The sequence below is a fragment of the Bos taurus genome, chromosome 10, assembly GCF_002263795.3.
Source record: "Bos taurus isolate L1 Dominette 01449 registration number 42190680 breed Hereford chromosome 10, ARS-UCD2.0, whole genome shotgun sequence".
NCBI classification, from domain to species: domain Eukaryota; kingdom Metazoa; phylum Chordata; class Mammalia; order Artiodactyla; family Bovidae; genus Bos; species Bos taurus.
The window spans coordinates 21,914,522-21,933,598 of record NC_037337.1 but is presented as its reverse complement, the minus strand read 5'-3'; the positions used below and the strand labels follow the sequence as shown (position 1 = coordinate 21,933,598).

At 46.4% G+C, this 19,077-nt stretch overlaps 2 protein-coding genes and 1 non-coding gene across 22 annotated transcripts in view; 1 reads left to right on the top strand and 2 right to left on the bottom strand.

Annotated features, from left to right (window-relative positions):
* RBM23 (RNA binding motif protein 23) overlaps positions 1–8,696 on the bottom strand; it is a 48,172-nt gene extending 39,476 nt beyond the window's left edge. For 9 of the 17 annotated variants that reach the window (XR_009496028.1, XR_009496027.1, XM_059890343.1 and 6 more), the window contains exons 1-11: positions 5,079–5,983; positions 4,352–4,509; positions 3,832–3,879; positions 3,529–3,702; positions 3,229–3,282; positions 2,961–3,078; positions 2,712–2,864; positions 2,490–2,627; positions 1,894–1,959; positions 248–443; positions 30–161 (exon numbers count right to left, since the gene is read on the bottom strand). Coding sequence is in view for 15 of the 17 variants with exons in the window: in XM_059890343.1 (XP_059746326.1) it covers positions 30–161; positions 248–443; positions 1,894–1,959; positions 2,490–2,627; positions 2,712–2,864; positions 2,961–3,078; positions 3,229–3,282; positions 3,529–3,702; positions 3,832–3,879; positions 4,352–4,509; positions 5,079–5,186 (1,345 nt within the window). In the remaining 2 variants the exon portion in view is untranslated. 17 annotated transcript variants of the gene reach the window in all.
* Positions 8,697–9,927: 1,231 nt separating this feature from the next.
* PRMT5 (protein arginine methyltransferase 5) lies at positions 9,928–17,809 on the bottom strand. 4 transcript variants are annotated; one of them, XM_015473033.2, is made up of 17 exons: positions 17,711–17,809; positions 16,726–16,844; positions 16,330–16,415; positions 16,038–16,172; positions 15,573–15,685; positions 15,191–15,240; positions 14,821–14,984; positions 14,215–14,376; positions 13,962–14,039; positions 13,811–13,869; positions 13,601–13,723; positions 13,343–13,518; positions 12,390–12,499; positions 12,049–12,142; positions 11,751–11,867; positions 11,383–11,447; positions 9,928–10,475 (listed from the first exon to the last, which is right to left on the bottom strand). In XM_015473033.2, the coding sequence occupies exons 2-17, from the start codon at positions 16,826–16,828 to the stop codon at positions 10,323–10,325; spliced, it is 1,788 nt and encodes a 595-aa protein (XP_015328519.1). In that variant the 5' UTR covers positions 16,829–16,844; positions 17,711–17,809; the 3' UTR covers positions 9,928–10,322.
* Positions 17,810–17,972: 163 nt separating this feature from the next.
* Positions 17,973–18,045, top strand: TRNAR-ACG (transfer RNA arginine (anticodon ACG)). The gene has a single exon. It is a non-coding gene; the product is annotated as a tRNA-Arg (tRNA).
* The last annotated feature ends 1,032 nt before the right edge of the window (positions 18,046–19,077 follow it).

The window sequence follows — 19,077 nt, the reverse complement described above, 5'->3', positions numbered from 1 at the left end:
TTCTCTCCCTTCCCCAAGTTCAAGTCTACCAGTCAGGGCCGCTGGGTTCAGGGCGCCCAGGGGATCTGCTCCATTCAATTGCAGGGCAGCAGCTTGAGCAGCAGCAGCTTGGGCCACAGCAGCAGCAGCAGCAGTGGTGGTTGGCAGCTGGATTCCAGAGCCTCAGAGGGAAAGAAGAGATGGGGTTAAGTCCTAACCCCCAATGTAAAACTCAACCCCACGTTCTTCACTCCACAAAGAAACCTACCTTCTGCCAACTTGGCCATGAGCTGCAAATGTCCACCCGCTGATCCCAGGTCTAGCTCCTGGTCTCCATCAGGAAAAGTGATATCTGTGCCACCATCCGGTCGCTCGGTCACGTGGCCAATCCTCATAGGTCGACCAGCAAGCTCAAAGCCATTCAACTGTTCCAAGGCCCGTCGGGCACACTCTGAGTCAGAGAACTACAAGAAATCCAGGCCGTATCAGGTACCTCCTGGCCACAGACATGCTCTCAAAGCCCCACGAACACTCCCTAGTCCTAATGTCCCAAGAAAATCGCATGCTTACTGTGGCTCAAACTTTTCTTTCCCAAGGAATGTCACCTAGGATCCCATCCTCCCAAATGGTTCTCTGAAAAGAACCCTTTCCAGCTGACTCAAGGGCCATCACTTTTCAATCTTCCAGCTCCACTAAGAACCTAACAGTGTGTTATCTGTAGGGAACCTCGCCTGACTGGCTGTTTCACAAATTGGTATATATCAGATGGAAGTAATACAGGCTGAGATCCAAGGCTCCTGAGTTTCACTTCAGCCCTCAGGACTAGTAAGTTTCAGTCCTTAGTCAAGAACTAGGAAAGGCACAGCCTCAAGAGGGCACACAGCCTGGTACTGAAAGCAAGATTGCATTCCCACTCCCACCCCACCTCTCTGGCCTACTGGCCATAGGGCCTCTAACTCTCTAGTCCCTTTCAGCAGCAGCCTGACATAATGAGGATTCCTAATCTGCTGTTTATGTGTCAAGGGTGTTGACCTAAAAGGCAGTAACACAAGGGAAGAAAGATGCCAGAGGAACCTTTCTGAATCTGAGTCACGTGTGGAGCTAAAAAAGGTACTTGCCACCGTGAACCTCACAGCTGACTTTATTTACTCTGGTATTACCTGCCCTAGGGCCTGGCACGTGGTAATGACAGTTCCTAGGCAGGTGGTGTATGTAGGTGGCTTGCTTTTACTGGATACTTCTGTGATGAGCAATTCCCATGGTAGAACATAACCTACCTCCCCTCTGCCCTGCAGGCAACTGTGGGGGTGTAGGCTGCCTGGATTGAGCCCAGAACATAGCAGCTTCTATCAGACTTTGTGGCTGGCAACCAGTCCTCAGCCTGGAGTCACATGGAAGAACCAGTTATGGGAGACAATTTTGTTGGAGTGTCAGGAAGAGGTGAGACTTGCCCACTATTAGGTGGCCTCACTAAGTATTTTTCAGTGGAGAAACTGCTTCAATCAGGGTAGCAACAGAAGGAAGTATATAACTTCTTATTCCCACCTCATCATGAAAATATACCAAATCTATAACACACATCTACAATAAAGCCCATACCTGACCTCCCTCATCCCCCAACCTCAGCTGCAGCCTGGAATTATTACTATTACCCAAAGAGCAAGTTGTAGCACCAGGGAGGCTGGTTGAACTCCTGGACACCCCATACCAGTGCCACTGACAGAGTGTGGGAGCAAAGCCAAGATCTCAAGCAATGCATTCATCTCAAGGGGCAGAAGGCTAGTCCAAGCTTCAGGCAGCAGGGTTTATGGGTCATTAAGACCGTTCCTATGGGAGGAGGATGAAGCTGAGCTACAAAATCAGACAAGTGGACAAACCTAAACTAAAATTACAAGTTAAAGACTAGAGACTCACCGTAATAAAACCATAACCTTTGGAGCGGCCTGTTTCTGAGTCCTTCATCAAGACAATATTATCAATCTGCAAAATAAAGAGAAATAACAATCTTCTGGCTAAGCCACACCTTTGCTCTTTCCTACCCAGACTTTTTTTCGGCTGTGCTATGCATAGCATGCGTCACATAGGACCTTAGTTTCTCCACCAGGGATGGAATCTGTGATCTGTGCCCTGTGCAGTGGAAGCACAGAGTCTTAGCAACTGAGCCACCAGGAAAGTCCCCTATTTAGATTGTTCTAAACACCTCTATCTTTCTAACCAACCTATTATGTCTCTCCAAATCATTTTAAAAAGAGAAACAAAAGCCATTTCTTTCTAAAACACTTTTGCTGACTCATCTTACTTAATCTGGACCCCACTATTTGATTTCACAGTGCCTAATTTATCTCCTGAGCAGTAAGAATACAGAGATGGAGCCAACTTTCCCAGGAGGGACCCACATGGCCCTTATGAAACATGCAATGGGTTAACCATGATCAGACAGATGAGGAGGTACACTCACCCTCCCCACTTTTCCCAACTCCCTTCAGAGGTTCTCCTCTCTTTCTACTCACTTTGCCAAAGGGCTCCAAGATGCCCCGGAGCATGTCCTCGGTGATATTGCAGTGTAGGGAGCCCACATAAAGGCGCACTGGTCCACCACTGCCCTTCTGCAGATTATTGGCCATGGCTGCCAGGCGGTTTTTCTCAGCCTGTGGAAGGAGGAAATGATAGGTTACGCTCACACCTACCACATTCAACTCCATCTTCTCAAGTCCATTTCTCAGGCTGCTCACCTGTGAGGCCTGTACAATGATAGGCACTCCTAGCAGCCGCTGCCCAGTCAGCCCAATGGCCAGCGGCACAGACTGTATCTCACAGAATTCTACATAGGCAATGCCTTTAGACCGACGTGAGTTCCGATCTGAGATGATACGGACATCTCGAACCTATCCAGGGCAGAACGGAAATCCTGAGTTGGGCATAAAGGGGGATGGATAGAAGACAGGCTACCCCAAGCTAACTAAGAGGGAGAAGAGGGTTACCTTGCCAACAGCAGAGAAAAAGTCCTCCAGGTCTCGAGGCCGAATGCGGGCAGCTAACTGCATGCAGAACACCGTGCGGGCGTCCCGCTCCTCCGGACTCAGGTTGTCAACGGGCTCCCTGCAGAGCACAACTGCTGAGACCTTCCCTCCCAATACTTGGTCATCTTTCTTCAGCTGCCCTCAAGATCTACACATTCCTATGGTTTGCCTCAAACCACTTTTTATTCATAATTCACAGTCCCTGAAAGAGTGCTCATTATCAACTCACCTGACTGGGCTCTTCTCTCTGAAATGAGGACTCTTACTGTGTCCATACCTACGCCTACAGAACAGAGAACAACAAAACTGAAAACCACCTCTATTGACATTGGCCCAGTGCTGAGTCTTCCACCACAAGAAAAAAGATTACAGCATCTCATCACACATGCAAGTTCTGAGTTATCACCCCTCCAGTAACTGGGTCTCCTGCCCATCCCAACAACAGGACACAGGCACCCTTAGGCAGGGACCACGGTGCACTTGGTTTTACCCAGAATACAAAGGTGATCTTATTAGCAGAAGGTGATACCCAGCGGCAAGCGGTGGACTCCTGTAGTGCACACGATCCTCACGACGCCAGTCTCGACTTCGTGACTCACTACTATGTCGACGATCCCAGCTACGGCTGCGGTGGCGACGCTGCCGATCTCGACTTCGGCTCCGACTATTTTTCCGCCTGTGACGATCCCGGTCTCGACTACGACTATGGATAAAAAAGAATATTAAGTTCCTTAAAAAACCAACCAACCTCCTCTGGCCTTTCATATATAGCTTTCCCTGGTATCTTTCCATTTATAACTCTCAAAACCCAAGTGTCCCCAGAATGACTGACCTGCGTTTTCTCTCCCTGCTTTTACTATGGCTCCGACTCCTCTTCTTCCTGTGAGAGAGTATCAACTCTTATTACAGAGGTTTCATTCTCTCTCCCAAGGAAAGCCAATGACAGTGAGGCTAGGGTGAAACAAAAACCAGCAAAAGACCAAAATCTAGAAGACAGTATGGCAGGCGTTCATGACAATGGTATGACATCAGTTTACAAACAGCCCTGAACACTGTCAGGTATATGAAATGGCCATTTCCCCTCCATGGAACAGAACAGTATCTGGTGTTTTCAAATCAGAGATCCTCTTGTTATTTTATTCAAATGAAATACATCAAAACTAGGACTGATCCACAAGTCTACACTGGAAGATCATTACACCAAATCACCATTATTCCCATGACCCAGTGGAGCCATTACTAAAGTAGAAAGTCTTATGAACAACCACCTCTCTGTTCCAGCTGTTTCTATAATGGACAAAGCTGTTTTCCCTCCCCAAGCGGCCAACCCACTTTCCCCATGCCACACTTACTTGCTTGCCTCCCCACTCGTGCCATTCCCATTGGCGGCACTGGTCCCATCAGTGACGCTGCTCCCATCGGTACCACAGCTACGGGTGTCAATGCTGCTGGTGCTGTTGGTCGTGTTGCTGGGACTGTCCTTTTTAGCCTCTTTCCTTTGCTGCCCATCCTAAGGGGTTCACCAGGAAAATGACACAAGGCATCAGGTGGCAGACACACAAATTCCATTGGGCAAGGAAAGAACAAAAGTGGACAAGGAAGAAAGCTCATGAAATTAAAACTCTCAATTATCTTAACAGTTTCTGAGCACGTAGATCTCCTAACAAAGAGAGTAAGAGAAGGATGGAAACTACCCAAAAAGAAGAGATGAGATTTTAATGTCAAACGTTAGTTATCCCACATGTGTTCGTTCCACTAACACCTATTTCCCAGGAGAGTGATAAATGAGTTACGTCTGAGATGTAGCAACTTTCTTCTGTGTCACTGACAGCTGTGAGCAAAGGGTTCCCATCCCAACTTTATGTTGCCCCCTCACCTCCAATTTTCGGGGCCCTTTCTGCAAGTATGGCCTTGAGTACTGGTCTCTAGCAGTGACTACTGAAAGATTATACCTTTCATGAATAGCCACTGTACATAATAAATGAACAGGGAAAGAAAATTCCTAAAACATTGAAACTGATGAGCCACGACTGCTTTTTCTTACTAACCCAATTCCAAGAGTGAGCTAGGGAATATTACCTCCTCTTTTTTATAGGGAGCCTCCAGCATGGCCTCAATCACTATATCAAAGTCATCGGATGCCATTGTAGCAGATCTGGGGAAGATATCGATACATAAGAACCTCATTTATATTTTTTCTCCCCTTCCAGCACCCCACATTCCCTCCCCCTTTGAAGAAACAGACATCAGAATATACAGTTTTGTTTCTCGAACTCCAAAGCAAACATCTTACCAGCTGTTGTTTACCCTACATTTATTTTTGCATCTTGCAGATCTGAACTAGTTCTGCTTTGTGGCTTATAAAAGGTCAGGGTCTAGAAGAAAATCACACATCTAGGGAGAGACAAAATATAATATGGTCCTTCCTTTTCCTGTTAAAAGAAAATGCAGGTACTCATACTTACTATTTATAGTGGGCACTTGGCCTCCATTCTACTATTCAAAATTCTGAATAAATAATTGCTTTAAACTTAAATTGGCACATATTCCATTAAAAAGGTAAGACTACAAGAATAAAAATTAAAAGCAAGACAAAGTAATACCAGAATAATGCAGATTTGTCCTAAGCTTTTCCCCACATCCCTGACCCAAACACACAAAAATGAGGGGATTCATCATTAAGCATCTTCTGTACAACACCAACTAGAGTTTGGGTACTTCAAAAAGACTGTGATTAAGATGGCTTAACCAGTCCCACTCTGAAGCATTTCTGTCTAGACATACAGTAGGACTTCTCGCCTACCCCAAGCTTTCATATTTAGCAATGGTCTTTCTCAAGTCTGTTTGTCACAGGTCTGTCAAATAATAAAAACAGAAGACACCAAACGAAATCAACAGGATAAATTATTCAAAGATTACTGCTCCAAAATTATCAAAATATGTAACAGATAAATCTCAAAATAATTACACTGAAAGAGGTTATCAAAAAAAAGTACATACTGTATGATGTACATTTACATAAAATTTTAGAAAATGCAAACTAACCTGTAGTGACAGAAAGCAGGTCAGTGGTTACCTAGGGATAGGAACAGGTGGGGAGGGGCCAGGATGAAAAGAGTATAAAAGAACATTTTGGAATTTGAGGGGGGCGATGGTTTCATGGGTGTTAGTACATAACAAAACCCACCAAAATGTACACCTTAACATGTACAGTTTTATTCTACATCACTGATATCTTAATAAAACTGAAAAAAAAAACTAATCTGAAGAATTTCTATGCAGAGAGGCTAATTATAATTAAAGACTTTCCATATACACAAGATATGTAAAACCAGCTTTTTAAAGCAGCTAATGCATCATCCAATCATGCTGTCTTGACTGGAGACAGAGTCCACAGCCTATTTTGATGATTTAATAAAAGTAATCATATTTATCATTTGTAGTACCTGACATTGCTGGGCACTATGCTAAACATGTTACAAAGATAAGATTCTTGGAAGCAGCCAACATTAAACTTAGTTGGACCCAAATTTAAGGCTTAAAATGGAAACCAAACCAAAATCAAATAGGTGTCTAAAAACCAGTGAACTCAATCTCTTACATTTATTTAGAAATCAATGGTAACATATGCTACAGGCAATACTGGATCTAATGCACAGATGAAAAAATGGAGGTTCTGTGAACAGCCCAAAGTCACAAAGCTCAAATGGAGGAGCTGATCCTTGATCAGAAGTCTTCTGACTCTAATGTTCAGGTTACCACTCTCTCTTGTGGTTTGTAACTTAGACTTAAAAGGAAATTTCTTAAAAAAAAAAAAAAAGTACACAGCATGCCAAGATGTCTATTTTTAAATATACACTCATCTGGAGAATTAATGTCCTTATAGGTATATGAAAAGAATGAGTCTCATTAGTCACATCTTATTGTGTGGCTTATAGAGATAACCAGTTCGCAATAGTATATGCTTCAAAAAAAAAAAAAAAAAAAAACACATACAGTATATGCTTCAAAATATTAGGAACCAGGCTGATTTTAATATATGCTATCTGACCTATGGTGGGGGAAAAAATGGTTCTATAAGTAAGTTTTTGATCTACAAACTGTTCAGTCATTTGACTGCCAAGTCTATACAAATTTTCTAAGTGTCATAACACTCCTCTTCGTTTTTTATAGCCTGCCTTTCTAGTTTCAAGAACTGCTCTTTGTTGAGTGCTAGTACTGTGCAAGGATAACTTAAGATATGCAACAACTTTCACATAAGTTGACAAAGGAACCCCTACGTGTGGAATAAAGTTTTCAGACCTAAGAAACAAATGAATGGATATATTTAGAAACACACATATATAAAACACTAGCACACTTTAAAACTTGGAATCTTGCTGGGTTTAGTCTATCTTTCTGCTGCTGCTGCTGCTAAATCGCTTCTGTAGTGTCCGACTCTGTGCGACCCCATAGACGGCAGCCCACCAGGCTCCCCCGTCCCTGGGATTCTCCAGGCAAGAACACTAGAGTGGGCTGCCATAAAGTCCCAAACACTTGTGCGCTTTCAGGTCCGGAGTTTTCGAACTCTTTAAGTTCTAACTTATGGGTCAAAATCCATTCAATACCATACCTTAAAACATTATACTGCTTTCTTCCAACCCTGCTCCAAAAATTGCATTAGGGACCCACCATCATGATATTGCATGGACCTTGTCACAGCACAGACTAGACCCAAGGCAGCACTTAGGCCCCAAGGCAGCCGGGCCACAGGAGAGCGAAAATAATAGTCCCAATCAGACAGAATTCATTCACCAAACGCTGGAGTCCCAGGGGTGAGGGGCAGCGCCACCTCCTGGGTCTGGTCACTGAGCTGGGCACAAATATCTCCAAACTGAAGACAGCTTAATTAAGAACAAGAACAGTGAGAAAGACAAAAACATTCCCTTGTGTAACAAACCAACGCCACGCTTCGAAAAACGGTCCTACAAGTAAGTAACTGGCAGCATCTCTGTGAGGGCCAGCGTCCCGATGCTAAAACCTCCTATGTGGCCCCCCGTATGCTCCTCTACCACCACGGAGTATGTGGGCAGAGCCGCCAACATAGTGAACCTAAGTCTTCCACATACGGAAGACTGAGGAAGAAAGCTCAATTCCCTCATCTCTCTCTGGCGCCACTAGGGGTTGAAAACGGATCCCACGAGCTCCCTCCACAGTGTGGCACACCCTGAACGTCAGGGCTACGGGGACCAAGAGACCAGTCATTCGAATCCTTGAAACATCTTCATCGCTTAAGGATACAGCCACGAGGGTGCCGATTCCTAAAATCGTGCCAGTGACTAGTTAGGCAGCGAACAGTTCCAGGTCAAAATAAGCAAAAACTTTTTTTTTTTAATTTTCTTTTATTTTAAAAGTTTGCCTGACTCTGCTCCGGACTCCATTTTCTGCCTGTGACGTCAAGGGGAGGGGCCGCGCGGCAACGTCACGCATAGGTGACGTTGCGGGGGGAACCCGGTTTCGAGGTTTCTTACCAGTTCCGGGTCCCCGCAGCGGGGGTCCCGGTTCCCCCTGTTCCTTTGGGTGTGGCGGGGTGCACGAAACACCGCTATCTTCCAGAGACTCGGCAGTAAAAGCAGCACTAGAGCCGGAGCCGCTCCTCTTCCCGCAAAATGGCGGCAGCCCCACTGTCTTCCAGAACCTTCCCCAATCTGCGCAGGCGCCGAGACATTTGGCCGCTGGAATTTATCTCACTGGTTTCGCGGCAACAGTCCAAAGTACAGATTTTCATTGGCTAAAATCCTGAGTGTGGGTGGAGCCAAACTCAAAGGTCTCTTAGCAACAGTCAAGTTCCCATTGATTGGTTAACCTTGACGAGACTCAAGGAAAGCAGAAAAGTCCTTAGGTACCCGCCTATTGCTCTCATTGGTTTCACGATTTGCGGAAGGCGGGGAAAGCGGTGAGGGAACTGAGACAGAACCCTCCTTTCCAGCTCCCAGCACAGTGGTAGTCTGGGCCAACACCGCAAGGTAATGAGGTGCAGTTGAGGTCCTTGCCCATCCTTACTGATTTGCCAAGGAGCTCAAGTCGGGCTTATCCAGAACAGCATTGTGGAGAGCAACTGCAGTTACTTCCCTAGGGGAGGGGTGTTGAGCTCCACATCCCCCGTTCCCAACCGCTGCCTCCTGCCCTCAGTGCTTGAACCTCAAGTCTGTGACAGGTTTATCTTCTTCCACATCTCACATACTTTTCAGTTGAAATCAGTGCCCCTACAGCTCCCACTGCAAGGGTAAACTTCAGGCAGTGTCTCAGGTGACTGGGTGCAGCTGTACTCAGCCGTCTATCTGACGTCCACCCTCACATTCCAGGAGCCTCCAGAACTCCCAGATACTTCAACTGCCTAATATAGCTGCCAAAAACGTAGCTGATTAAAACATGGGAGACGGCCATGAACTCACAGGAACCGTTTGAGTACTGATTTGAATATTAACTTTTTATCATTATACCAATTCCTTTTCTGTAAAAATGTAAACTTGAACTAGATTACCTCTTAGGACTTCAAACTCTAATCCTGTGTTTTTATCCAAACAAAATAAATGGCTTCTTGCTGGAGAAGTGTGGATGACTTCCAGTTAACACTCCCAAGAGGTAACAGAGGAGCTGGTAGTGCAGCAGCTCAGGAAGGTGGAAGGGAAGCTGGCTTCACTCACTACCCCATCTCTCTCCGTGGCAGCAAACTCCATGCCTCCTCCCCAGAAAAGAACCTAATCAGGTCCTAAAGGACAAGACCTCTCTGTAGCTGGTCAGAAAGGCTTGTACCTGGGAGTCCAAGAGTCATCACTAAGCTTCTTAGATAGGAAATAAACCTAGGCCCCTTCAAGTATTGGATAAGAGCATAGATCTGAATATGTGTAAGTAATAGTTGAAGAAGTAGAGGCAGGGGGCAGCAGAGTTGGAGCAGGAAAGACCATAACCTCATTTTATTTGTATTTCCTCCTTACACAAAACCATCAAAATAGGAACAGAGATGGACAGGGAAGAGGGCTGAAAATTTGTTCAATACACATGTTCTCAGAGCTATCCCAGGGAGCCTTTGAGGCTGAATGCCTGTTGGAGTAGCCACAGATCCAACATGAATTCCTCATGCTCAGGCCTGAAGTCTTCACAGATTGGTGGCGTGAGCCCCACAATTCTCCTTTGCCATCTTGACGTAAGGTAGGAAAGCAGACTGAAATGTTCCTCTCTGATGGGCACAGCGAATCAGAGCCCATGGTGTACTGCACCTTCTGTGCTACAGGAACAGAATCTGCAGCTGCTTCCAAGGCTTCCAGACACTTGCAGGCAGGGCTAGAGGCCAATGGTGTAAGAGCGGCCTGTGGGGTTGTGAATAGCAGAGCAGACCGGTGCCGTCACAGCCCACTCATACCACACCTTCTTAGAGTTGCTGCATCGCCAGAAACGCACACAGATGGTCTGGCCTTCACGCACCGTAATGGGCTGCTATAAGAAGAAAGATAGGGAGGTTCAGGGTGGAGCTAATGAATTTTATGTGGCAAGGTACTAAGTTAAGTGTGGAGATAATGATGAAACGTAACATTCCAACCCTCATGAAGTTTGAAATCTATCAGAACAAATAATCAGAACTGAACAATCTGACACTGAACAAATAATCAAAAGTAGGATGAATGCTGTGAACAGGGACAGTACCTATGAAAAGTAATGCTAACCTAGTCTATGAGGTCAGGGAAAATTATCTGACAATAAGAATGTCTAATAAGACCTGGAAGATAAAGTCACCTGGGTCAGAAAATGAGCCAAGAACTTTATAGGCAGAGGACAAAGGTGTGAAAAACCCTGAGGCAGGAAAGAACATGGGGTATTAGAGGAACCAAAAGAAGGTCCAAGGACTGAGCAATGTAAACAAAGGACAGCAGCTGCAAATGCAGGTGAAAACTACATCACACCAAGTCTAAGGAAGATTTAAGACTTTATCCTGGGACTTCTCTGGTGGTCCAGTGGTTAAGACTCTGCACTTCCACTGTGTGGAGCGTGGGTTCAATCCCTGGTCAGGGAACTAAGATCCCACATGCTATGTGCCAAAACAAACTTTATCCTAAGGGAACTGGAAAGATATTGAAGGGTTTTAAAAGCAGGAGAGAGAGACAGGATCATAGTTGTGCTTTTAAAAGAAGACTCTTGCTCCAGGTACAGAATGGACAGAAGAACAGCCTAAGTAGATGTGGGAAGCCAGGTGGAAGGCCACTGCAAATATCCCAACATCTACAACTGCACGTGAGAGCAGCAGAACAAGGGTCACAGCCAAGCGTTATCCTGGGAGGAGGAAAGGGGCAAAACATCAATGCCATAAGTTACTTTTTAACCCAAGGAGCCTTAAGGTGAAACCTACCTTAATGGGGAAGAGGATGGGAAACCATGAAAACATCCCAGGAGAGTGAGTCTCTGGACGGATACCTAAGTGGACAAAATAATGATAAAAATTGAGAATAACTGATTGCTGTACACCTGAAACTAACACAACATTGTTTTAACTATATTCCAATAAAAATTAACAACAACAACAAAACAAGGTCTCCGTGACTCTGTTTTTTGCCTAGGTTGAGGACAGTCTCATCTGTAAACATGGAAACAAGTCATCAAAGATCTCCATTCACTGATTGCTCAGTTCCTTGTGACTCCAAATGCAACATGTATTAAATACATAAGCTGCCCAGGTAGCATACTCTTCAACCCCCATCCACTGCCCCAGACACTCACTCAGAGTGATGTCCTGATAAAGCACAGTCTCAAAGTAGCCTGCAAAACCATGCAGCACTGTGTTCACCTCCACAGGAAACTCCAAGGTACAGTAGCGATTGTTGTCAATCATAGGATCTGTCAGGGAAGAGCTGTGTGGGTGATGAGGAACCAGAAACCGTAGACAGCTTGGTAAAGCATAAGCAGGAACCAGGAAAGGAAGCCTAGATAAGAGGCCAGATAGACCCAGGACAGCAAGGGAAGAAACCAGGGAGGTGAGCTCCCCATTCAGTCAGAGGACAGCCATGCAGGAACCCACCTCTGTTAGGATGGCTGAAGGTAAAACAGGGCTGGGGTGCAGACAGCTGGTGGAAATTGTGCAGTCGTACCACATAAGGCATCTCAAACTGGGCCTGTGCCAAAACAGAGAAAATGATATCTGAAGAAGACAGGTGAGCACTACCTAATTCCTCAGGGAATACAGCCCAAGCTCTAACGACACGGACAAAGATAAAAACGTAGTTTCACTTCAGTTACTTTCCCACATCCCCAACTCCTTCATCTCTTCATCTCCTCCAGTGGAAGAAAACAGTTATGCTGACAGAGAAAAAGAAAAGCATTAAAGAGAGAAGAGACCGCCAGAAGAGAGTGGCTCTTTACCTCAGGGTCACGGTCCTTTTCCCGACAGGCTCGGACCTCATTGTATAGCTTGGAGGAGGAGATGGGAGCTAGAAAGGAGGTGTACTCCCCAGGAATGCTCACGCCATCATCTGCAGAGCAGAAGGGGCACATTACTTCCCAGCGGATGGAAATGGTGTATCTGTACTGAAGGCCCAGACCTCCCACATCAAAAAAGACCAGGCAGCTCCATGTTGTCACATTCCCAGGCCACCCTGCCCCCTGCTCATGCCCTAAAGCATTCTACTTCCAGGTTAATTTAGAGTCACATAAGAGTAAAACTGGAAGGAACCCAAAGTATTCTAATCTAATGGTCCTTAACTTTCTTTCCTTTGAGCTAGTGATGAAAGCTAAATCCAAGGTACATGTCATGGCAGTTCAGGGAGTCCACAGATCTCAGACTAAGAATCTCTGCTCTGGGGGCTTTCCTGGTGGCTCAGTGGTAAAGAGTCCATCTGCAAATGCAGAAGACATGGGTTCGATCCCTGATCTGGAAAGATCCCACATGCAGAGGAGGAACTAAGCCTATGTACCACAACTACTGAGCCCACGCGCCCCAGAGCCTGTGCACTGCAGCAGGAGAAGCCACTGCAATGAGAAGCCCATGCACGGCAACTAGAGAGTAGCCCCTGCTCTCCCCGACTAGAGAAAAGTCCATGCAGCAACGGAGACCCAGCACAGCCATAAATGACTAAATAAATATTTTTTAAGTTTCTGCTCTGGTCCACTCCCCTCATTTTACAGATGTGAACACCCACACCCGAGGTTCAGGGAGATTGTGTCACTGGCTAAGGGCACTGACTCAAGTCAGCCCTGCCTCCCCTAAACTCTGTAACCTCTTCTAAGATGCTGCCATACCCACCCCTGCCCAACCCAGGAGCCTTCCCAGTTGATAATCCAATCCCCTTATTCAGTACACCCCAGCCTGGAGGCACCTTTTAGGAAGTGCTGGGCTCCATCCAGGCACTCAGGTGACAGTTCATTGTCAGCAAAGGACCCCAGAAGCTCACTGACAATGATATCTGCTTTCTCTGGAGCCACCCACTCCCGCATGTCCGATGAGACTACTGTCACCTGGCTTCCCCATTCTTCAAACTGCCAGTTCTCCAACCTGAAACAGATGAAACGAGTCAGGAGGAGAAAGAAATACTGGCACTGGGGCCAAACTTCCCAGCATCAAGGTTGCCACTCACGTCACCACAGCATTTGGGTTCTTCTCCACAGCGTACAATTTTATCCGCCGGTCAGCCTGCTTGGCGGCCCGCAGGGAAGCATTCACCAGGGGCCCCCGGCCTGCTCCCAGCACCATCAGCACTCTAAGAAACAGAGGGAGCAGTCAAGCTGACTGTACATGTAGAGAGGCAGGCATGCACATCTCTGGGAATCAGGCAGAGAGCACTCACTGGATATTGGTGTCCTTCTCTTCCTCTGGCACTCGATCTAACAGACATTTATAGATGGCCTGGGGGGCAGGAGGGAAGACCCTGTGGCTGTAATGCCATCTTCACCCAGGTCATCCCAGCCCTTTGCCTGATACTGAGACCCATACTGTACCTGCTGGTACTGAGAGTATTTGATGGGGTCCTTTTCGAACACTTCGTATGTCTGAGATTCCAGGTTATCCATCAGTGGCTGATGAATGAGAGGAAAAAGACAGAGTAAGTTAGCCACTTTTTGGCAAGGACAGTGCACCAGAATACCAAAACCTTCCCACTGTCCCCTGAGCTCCAGTGAGATTTTATGGTACCTGCTCTCAAGATACATTTCCTCCCCCCACCCCCATCCTCTTAGTGGACACCAGACCCACCTGGAGTGGGGACTGCAGGTAATCTTCATAGCCCTTGGCAAAGAGTTCGTAGGCATTGGGTGGAGGTCGGTTCTGGCTCAGGTATTCCAAGTATTGGAGGTAGGAGCAGAACTCCTTCTCTGAGTGGTGGTTGGTGCCTGTGATGATGAACTGTACCTCCAACTGTGAGAATAAGTAAGGCCATCAGACACAGTCCTTGAACCAAGAGGGTATTATTGAAGCTTATGGTCAAAGAGCTTCAGCATAAAATAAGGCCCAGATCACCAAATACCTCTGAACACCAACAAAAGCACCAAGAGCCCTCCTATACCACATAAGCATCACCTGGCACAAGGGACCCCATGAATCATTGCTGGAACTTCTTAGATCAAACTTTCTGCAAAGTTCTCATGATACCCGATTCCTTTTGAAATGTTTCTGGGGCTTCTACTGCTATTTGTTCTTTTGCTCTCAAGGCCCCCAGCTTTGCTGAAATTGCGCTCCAGAAATTAGAGAGGAAGAGTCAGCCCCACAAAGGGAAAAAAAAAAAAAAAAAAAAATCCCATCACACATGTGTGAGTAAAACAAGATTAGCTGGAACACCTTTAGAACCCTTCCACTACACACCTTGAGAAGTCGGAAGATCAACCTCTGGTGCATCTTAGAAAGAACAGGAAATCCCTTCTTATTGGTCAGGAAAATGCTAGTGGGGAGAATGGCTGCTTTGATGGGCTCCCCAAGCCAACGATCAATGACATGATTAGATGGGAGGTCAGCACCAATTTCAAGAGCTACAAAAGGGAAAACAAAGACCTGTCAATCACATAGGCCAGAATCTTTGCGTGCTCTTTTGTGCAAGATCTGTCTCCTCCTTAAGGAAGGCAGACTAAAGCATGGAGAAAGTATGCCCCAGCAGCCAAGTATACATGAGACTCCTGATTTTTAGTCACAGGACTTCAGAGAAGGATAACCTATCCCAGGATCTTTGTGGACTTACCCACTGCAATCCTCTTGCTGTAATCACATAAGGTCCGGAAGTTGTGCCACCTGTGCAGAGTCAAAACACAGAAGTTAGTTGCTCAGTCGTGTTCAACTCTTTGTGACCCCATGGAGTGTAGCCCTCCAGGCTCCTCTGTCCATGGAATTTTCCAGACATGAATACTAGAGTGGTTTGCCAGTTCCTTCTCCAGGGGATCTTCCTGACCTAGGGATTGAACCCAGGTCTCCAGCATTGCAGGCAGACCATTTACTGTCTGAGCCACCAGGGAAGCCCATCAAATACATATGGCCCACCAATCACCACACCTCAGGGAGACCTTCCTACAGGTTCCACTCTGTACTTCCCTCCACCCCAGGTACAGCCGCAAAAGGAAACATACCACATCCATGTCTTCTCCTCTCCACTGTACTCCTCTGTGTGTGAAGTTGGTGCGTTCTCAATTATATCATCTCTCAGGTCCTCTGGTGCCACCAATGGCACCCGCATCCAGAACTGCACATGAATAATAAATAGGTTCAACACCCTATTTAGAATTGTTTTGAACCCATTAGGTCCAGAAAGCTTCCTTCAATTAAAAAGATCTTGATCCAGATTTCAAGCTAATCCCCTTATATCCTTTTCCCAAGTTGTGATTATATGCTGTCTTTTATCTCTGGAAGTTGCGGGAAATAACTGATATTCTGTACGTTTTATAATACTTTGCTTACCACTCTTATTGTGGGTAGGCAGTACTGACATTTCAATTCTCCCAAATGCACCCTTTACTGAATGGCTAGGAACAAGAAGATACTTAGCACAGCCTGACTATCATAATATGCAGCAGGAAAGGAAGCCCTCGCCATACCATGGAGGAGTGGTGGCCAGTGTGGATGTGATTGGTCAAAACTCTCGCCAAGTTTGTGTTATCTTCCTGATTTAGGGGCAGCAGGAAAGCTGGAAGACCCAAATATGCCCCAAAATTCAGCTCCTGTAACATAGCCTGGAATAGAGATTAAAAGGATAAAGTTAAGAGCTAGCAGCTCAAATAGCTTTAATTGCATTATATCAAATTTACTAAGTTACAGAGTGGAGAAAAAGTGCTCTCCCCACCCAGCTTGTTTACAGGTATTTAGAGTCAGTGAAGAGGTCAGTCTTACCGCCTCAGAGTTCCTGCGTATCTTCTCCACTTTTGAGTCTGGACGAATCCATGGAGAAAGCTTTCCCACAATTAGTGTATTCCAGTCTGCACTCCCCCACCCAAGAAAGACAAAGACTAAATAAGGTTCAGCACTTTACTCATTCAATTTCTAGTTCTTAACAGGGAATAGAGTTAGAGATGAAAGACAAAGACTTTTTCTATCACAGATACAGGAGAGCCTGACAGAACAGGGAACTAAGGCTTTTAGTAGGCAGGTAAGGAGAGAACACGAGTTATCTATATCCGTGGGGCGAACCAATATATCCAAGTCAAGAAAGGAAGAGGAGGAAGGCACTGATAAAGCATAAGTTGTTACTGCCTCTAATAATTAAGGGGCATGTGGGATGCTCCCTACCCCTTCCTGACAGCAGTAGGTCTGATCGTGTCTGGGGGCCCGGCCGACTCTTAGCAGGTTCCTGAGTGAATTCCCTCTTGAAACGCGGGTGGAACACAGGCATGCAGAGGAAATCAAACCTACAACCGCGACAGACCCAGAATCGTCATGTAAAGACAGCAGCAGTGCCCAGAGATCCAAGTAATTGGACTGGCTCTCTTGATTCTGCACAACCCTTTCGGCTGCCACCAGCGACCCGACTAGACTGCTGAATTCAGCCAACCTTGGGGCATATCACTTCCGCTGTACTGTGCCTCAATTTCTCGCCAGGACACAGCCATGGAAAAGATGAGTTAAGAGAAAAGATGAATATCCACACCACGTGGACTTTCTACTCTGCTGTCACTGGTTTTCCGAGACTGTCACATCCAGATCGGCAGCAGTACTGCCCAAGTATCCCCCCTCAAGGTTTAGCTCTCCTCTCCCTAACCTCCTATTTCTCCCAATTTCATACGGTAATCTCGCTCTCCAGGGCCCGGGAGGTCTCTACGCCCCCTTTTTGAGTTTACCTGATAACTCCTCCGACTTTGGGGTTCAGTAACCACACGCCCCCAATAAGTTTCCCGCCCTCCTCTCAAGCTCCAGGGCCCGAGGCTTCTCATCCCGAAGGACTAAATGGTTTCTCCCGCCCTGGTCTCATCCACTTCGACCCCCTCACGCCTGCCTCTCGGGGATGACTGGTCTGTCCCTCTCGGTCCCCGAGTTCGGACCCCGCATTCAGCTCGCAGAGGTCCAGGCCCTCACCCCTGCTTGGCCACAGCCCCCAGTGTGTCAGCTATTTCGGGGACGCAATTCAGGTCCCTCCCGCTGGACACGCGGCTTCCACCGGCACCACCGACCGCCATCGCCGCCATCTTTTCCCTCGCGCAATCCACGCCGAGATTCCCTGAAGCTAGCAGCCAATCACAAAGCCGGAAAAAAGCCCCCAGAAGGCGGGACGTTTCACCTTAACAACCAGAGCGTCTCCCACGGCTCTGGAGCTGGAGGAGGAGGGGTGGGGAGTGGCTCTTCTCGCCAATCCGCGGGCTGCACAGTGACGTACGTCGAGGCTTCGGAAAAATCACCAATCTCAGGGTCTAGTTCTCGACGAATTTAATCTCCCATAATGCTTCGTGTACTCGTAGAACTCCGTGCAGAGACTACACGTCCCATGAAGCCCTGTAGTATAAGCTTGAAGTGTCATCATTGGGGCCACCAAAGTCGTCTCGGGGCCAGTGGCGCAATGGATAACGCGTCTGACTACGGATCAGAAGATTCCAGGTTCGACTCCTGGCTGGCTCGGTGGGACGCGTGCGTTTTTGTTGCATCCCATGCAATACTGTCATAAGCAGTATTTTGAAAGTCTCCCGTTCTTCCCTTTCTAAATTTCCTTATGATCTCCTCTTACCCTCATTTTTAGCTCATAATTTTATTGCTTTCTGCAGCCATTTTATGTCAGCTTTTTCCATTGCCTAATTCAAAGGTGGTTCTTGTGTCTCTACTTAGGTCCTTCAAAATCCTGAGAAAATTAAGGTAATGACTAAACTGGGCTTTGTATGGGCCTTAGTATATTTTAAAATAGATTGTGGCAATTTAGCCACCAATTCCTTTCTATTCTATATTTCAAACAAACAAAAAATAAATAAATATCTAAACACACACTAAGATAGGAAGGAAAAAAAAAACAAACTCATGGTGAGGAATTACAGTGGAGAGGAGTTATGAACAGCCTGGCGGAGACCTGAGAGAATCTCAACATTTTCCTTTTGAGAGAATCTCTACATTTTCCTTTTGAGAGAATCTCTACATTTTCCTTTGTGAACAGCTGCTACAGGGATGGAAAAGAAGGAAAAGAATGAAGCAAAGAAAGATATAGGGAGGAGAAAGAGAACCTGAAGGCAGGGGCCCAGCGGTGTTGAGGGCCTGGCAGCGAGGATGGATAGAGAACACAATACGAAAGGCCCGAGGCAGGAGATCACTTAGTGACCGACTGACAGGAAGCCTGACATGGGAAGTCTGCGGGTGAAGCCCAAGATTTTGGCCTCTTTGAGTGCTACAGGAAGTGAGAAGCTCTTTTAGGGAGAATCAGGGTTTCGGTTTGGAAATGCTGAATTTGACGCCTAGGGGGCGCTGTGTAACAGAGAGTTGGATGAATAGTGATCCTGAACCAGACAAGATTTGGAAATCGCCAGAAGAGAGGTAGTGACTAGCCACGAGACTGGTTGAGATGACCGTAGCCCGTGGGGGATCAGAGTTCTGAGAAATACGGAATGGGTATGGATAGGATAAGCTATAAGGAGCCCTGGGTGCAATGTATTTAGTGCGTGCCCCCAA

Excerpts from the sequence above, each read along its gene's own strand:
- PRMT5 (XM_024997503.2), bottom strand. The coding sequence starts at position 17,481 with ATGCGGGGTCCGAACTCGGGGACCGAGAGGGACAGACCAGTCATCCCC. Across the intron at positions 13,724-13,810 it reads GAGAAGGACACCAATATCCA|AGTGCTGATGGTGCTGGGAG; the intron begins GTGAGTGCTCTC and ends TCTGTTTCTTAG. Across the intron at positions 11,448-11,750 it reads TTATCAGGACATCACTCTGA|GTATCCGTCCAGAGACTCAC; the intron begins GTGAGTGTCTGG and ends TTGTCCACTTAG.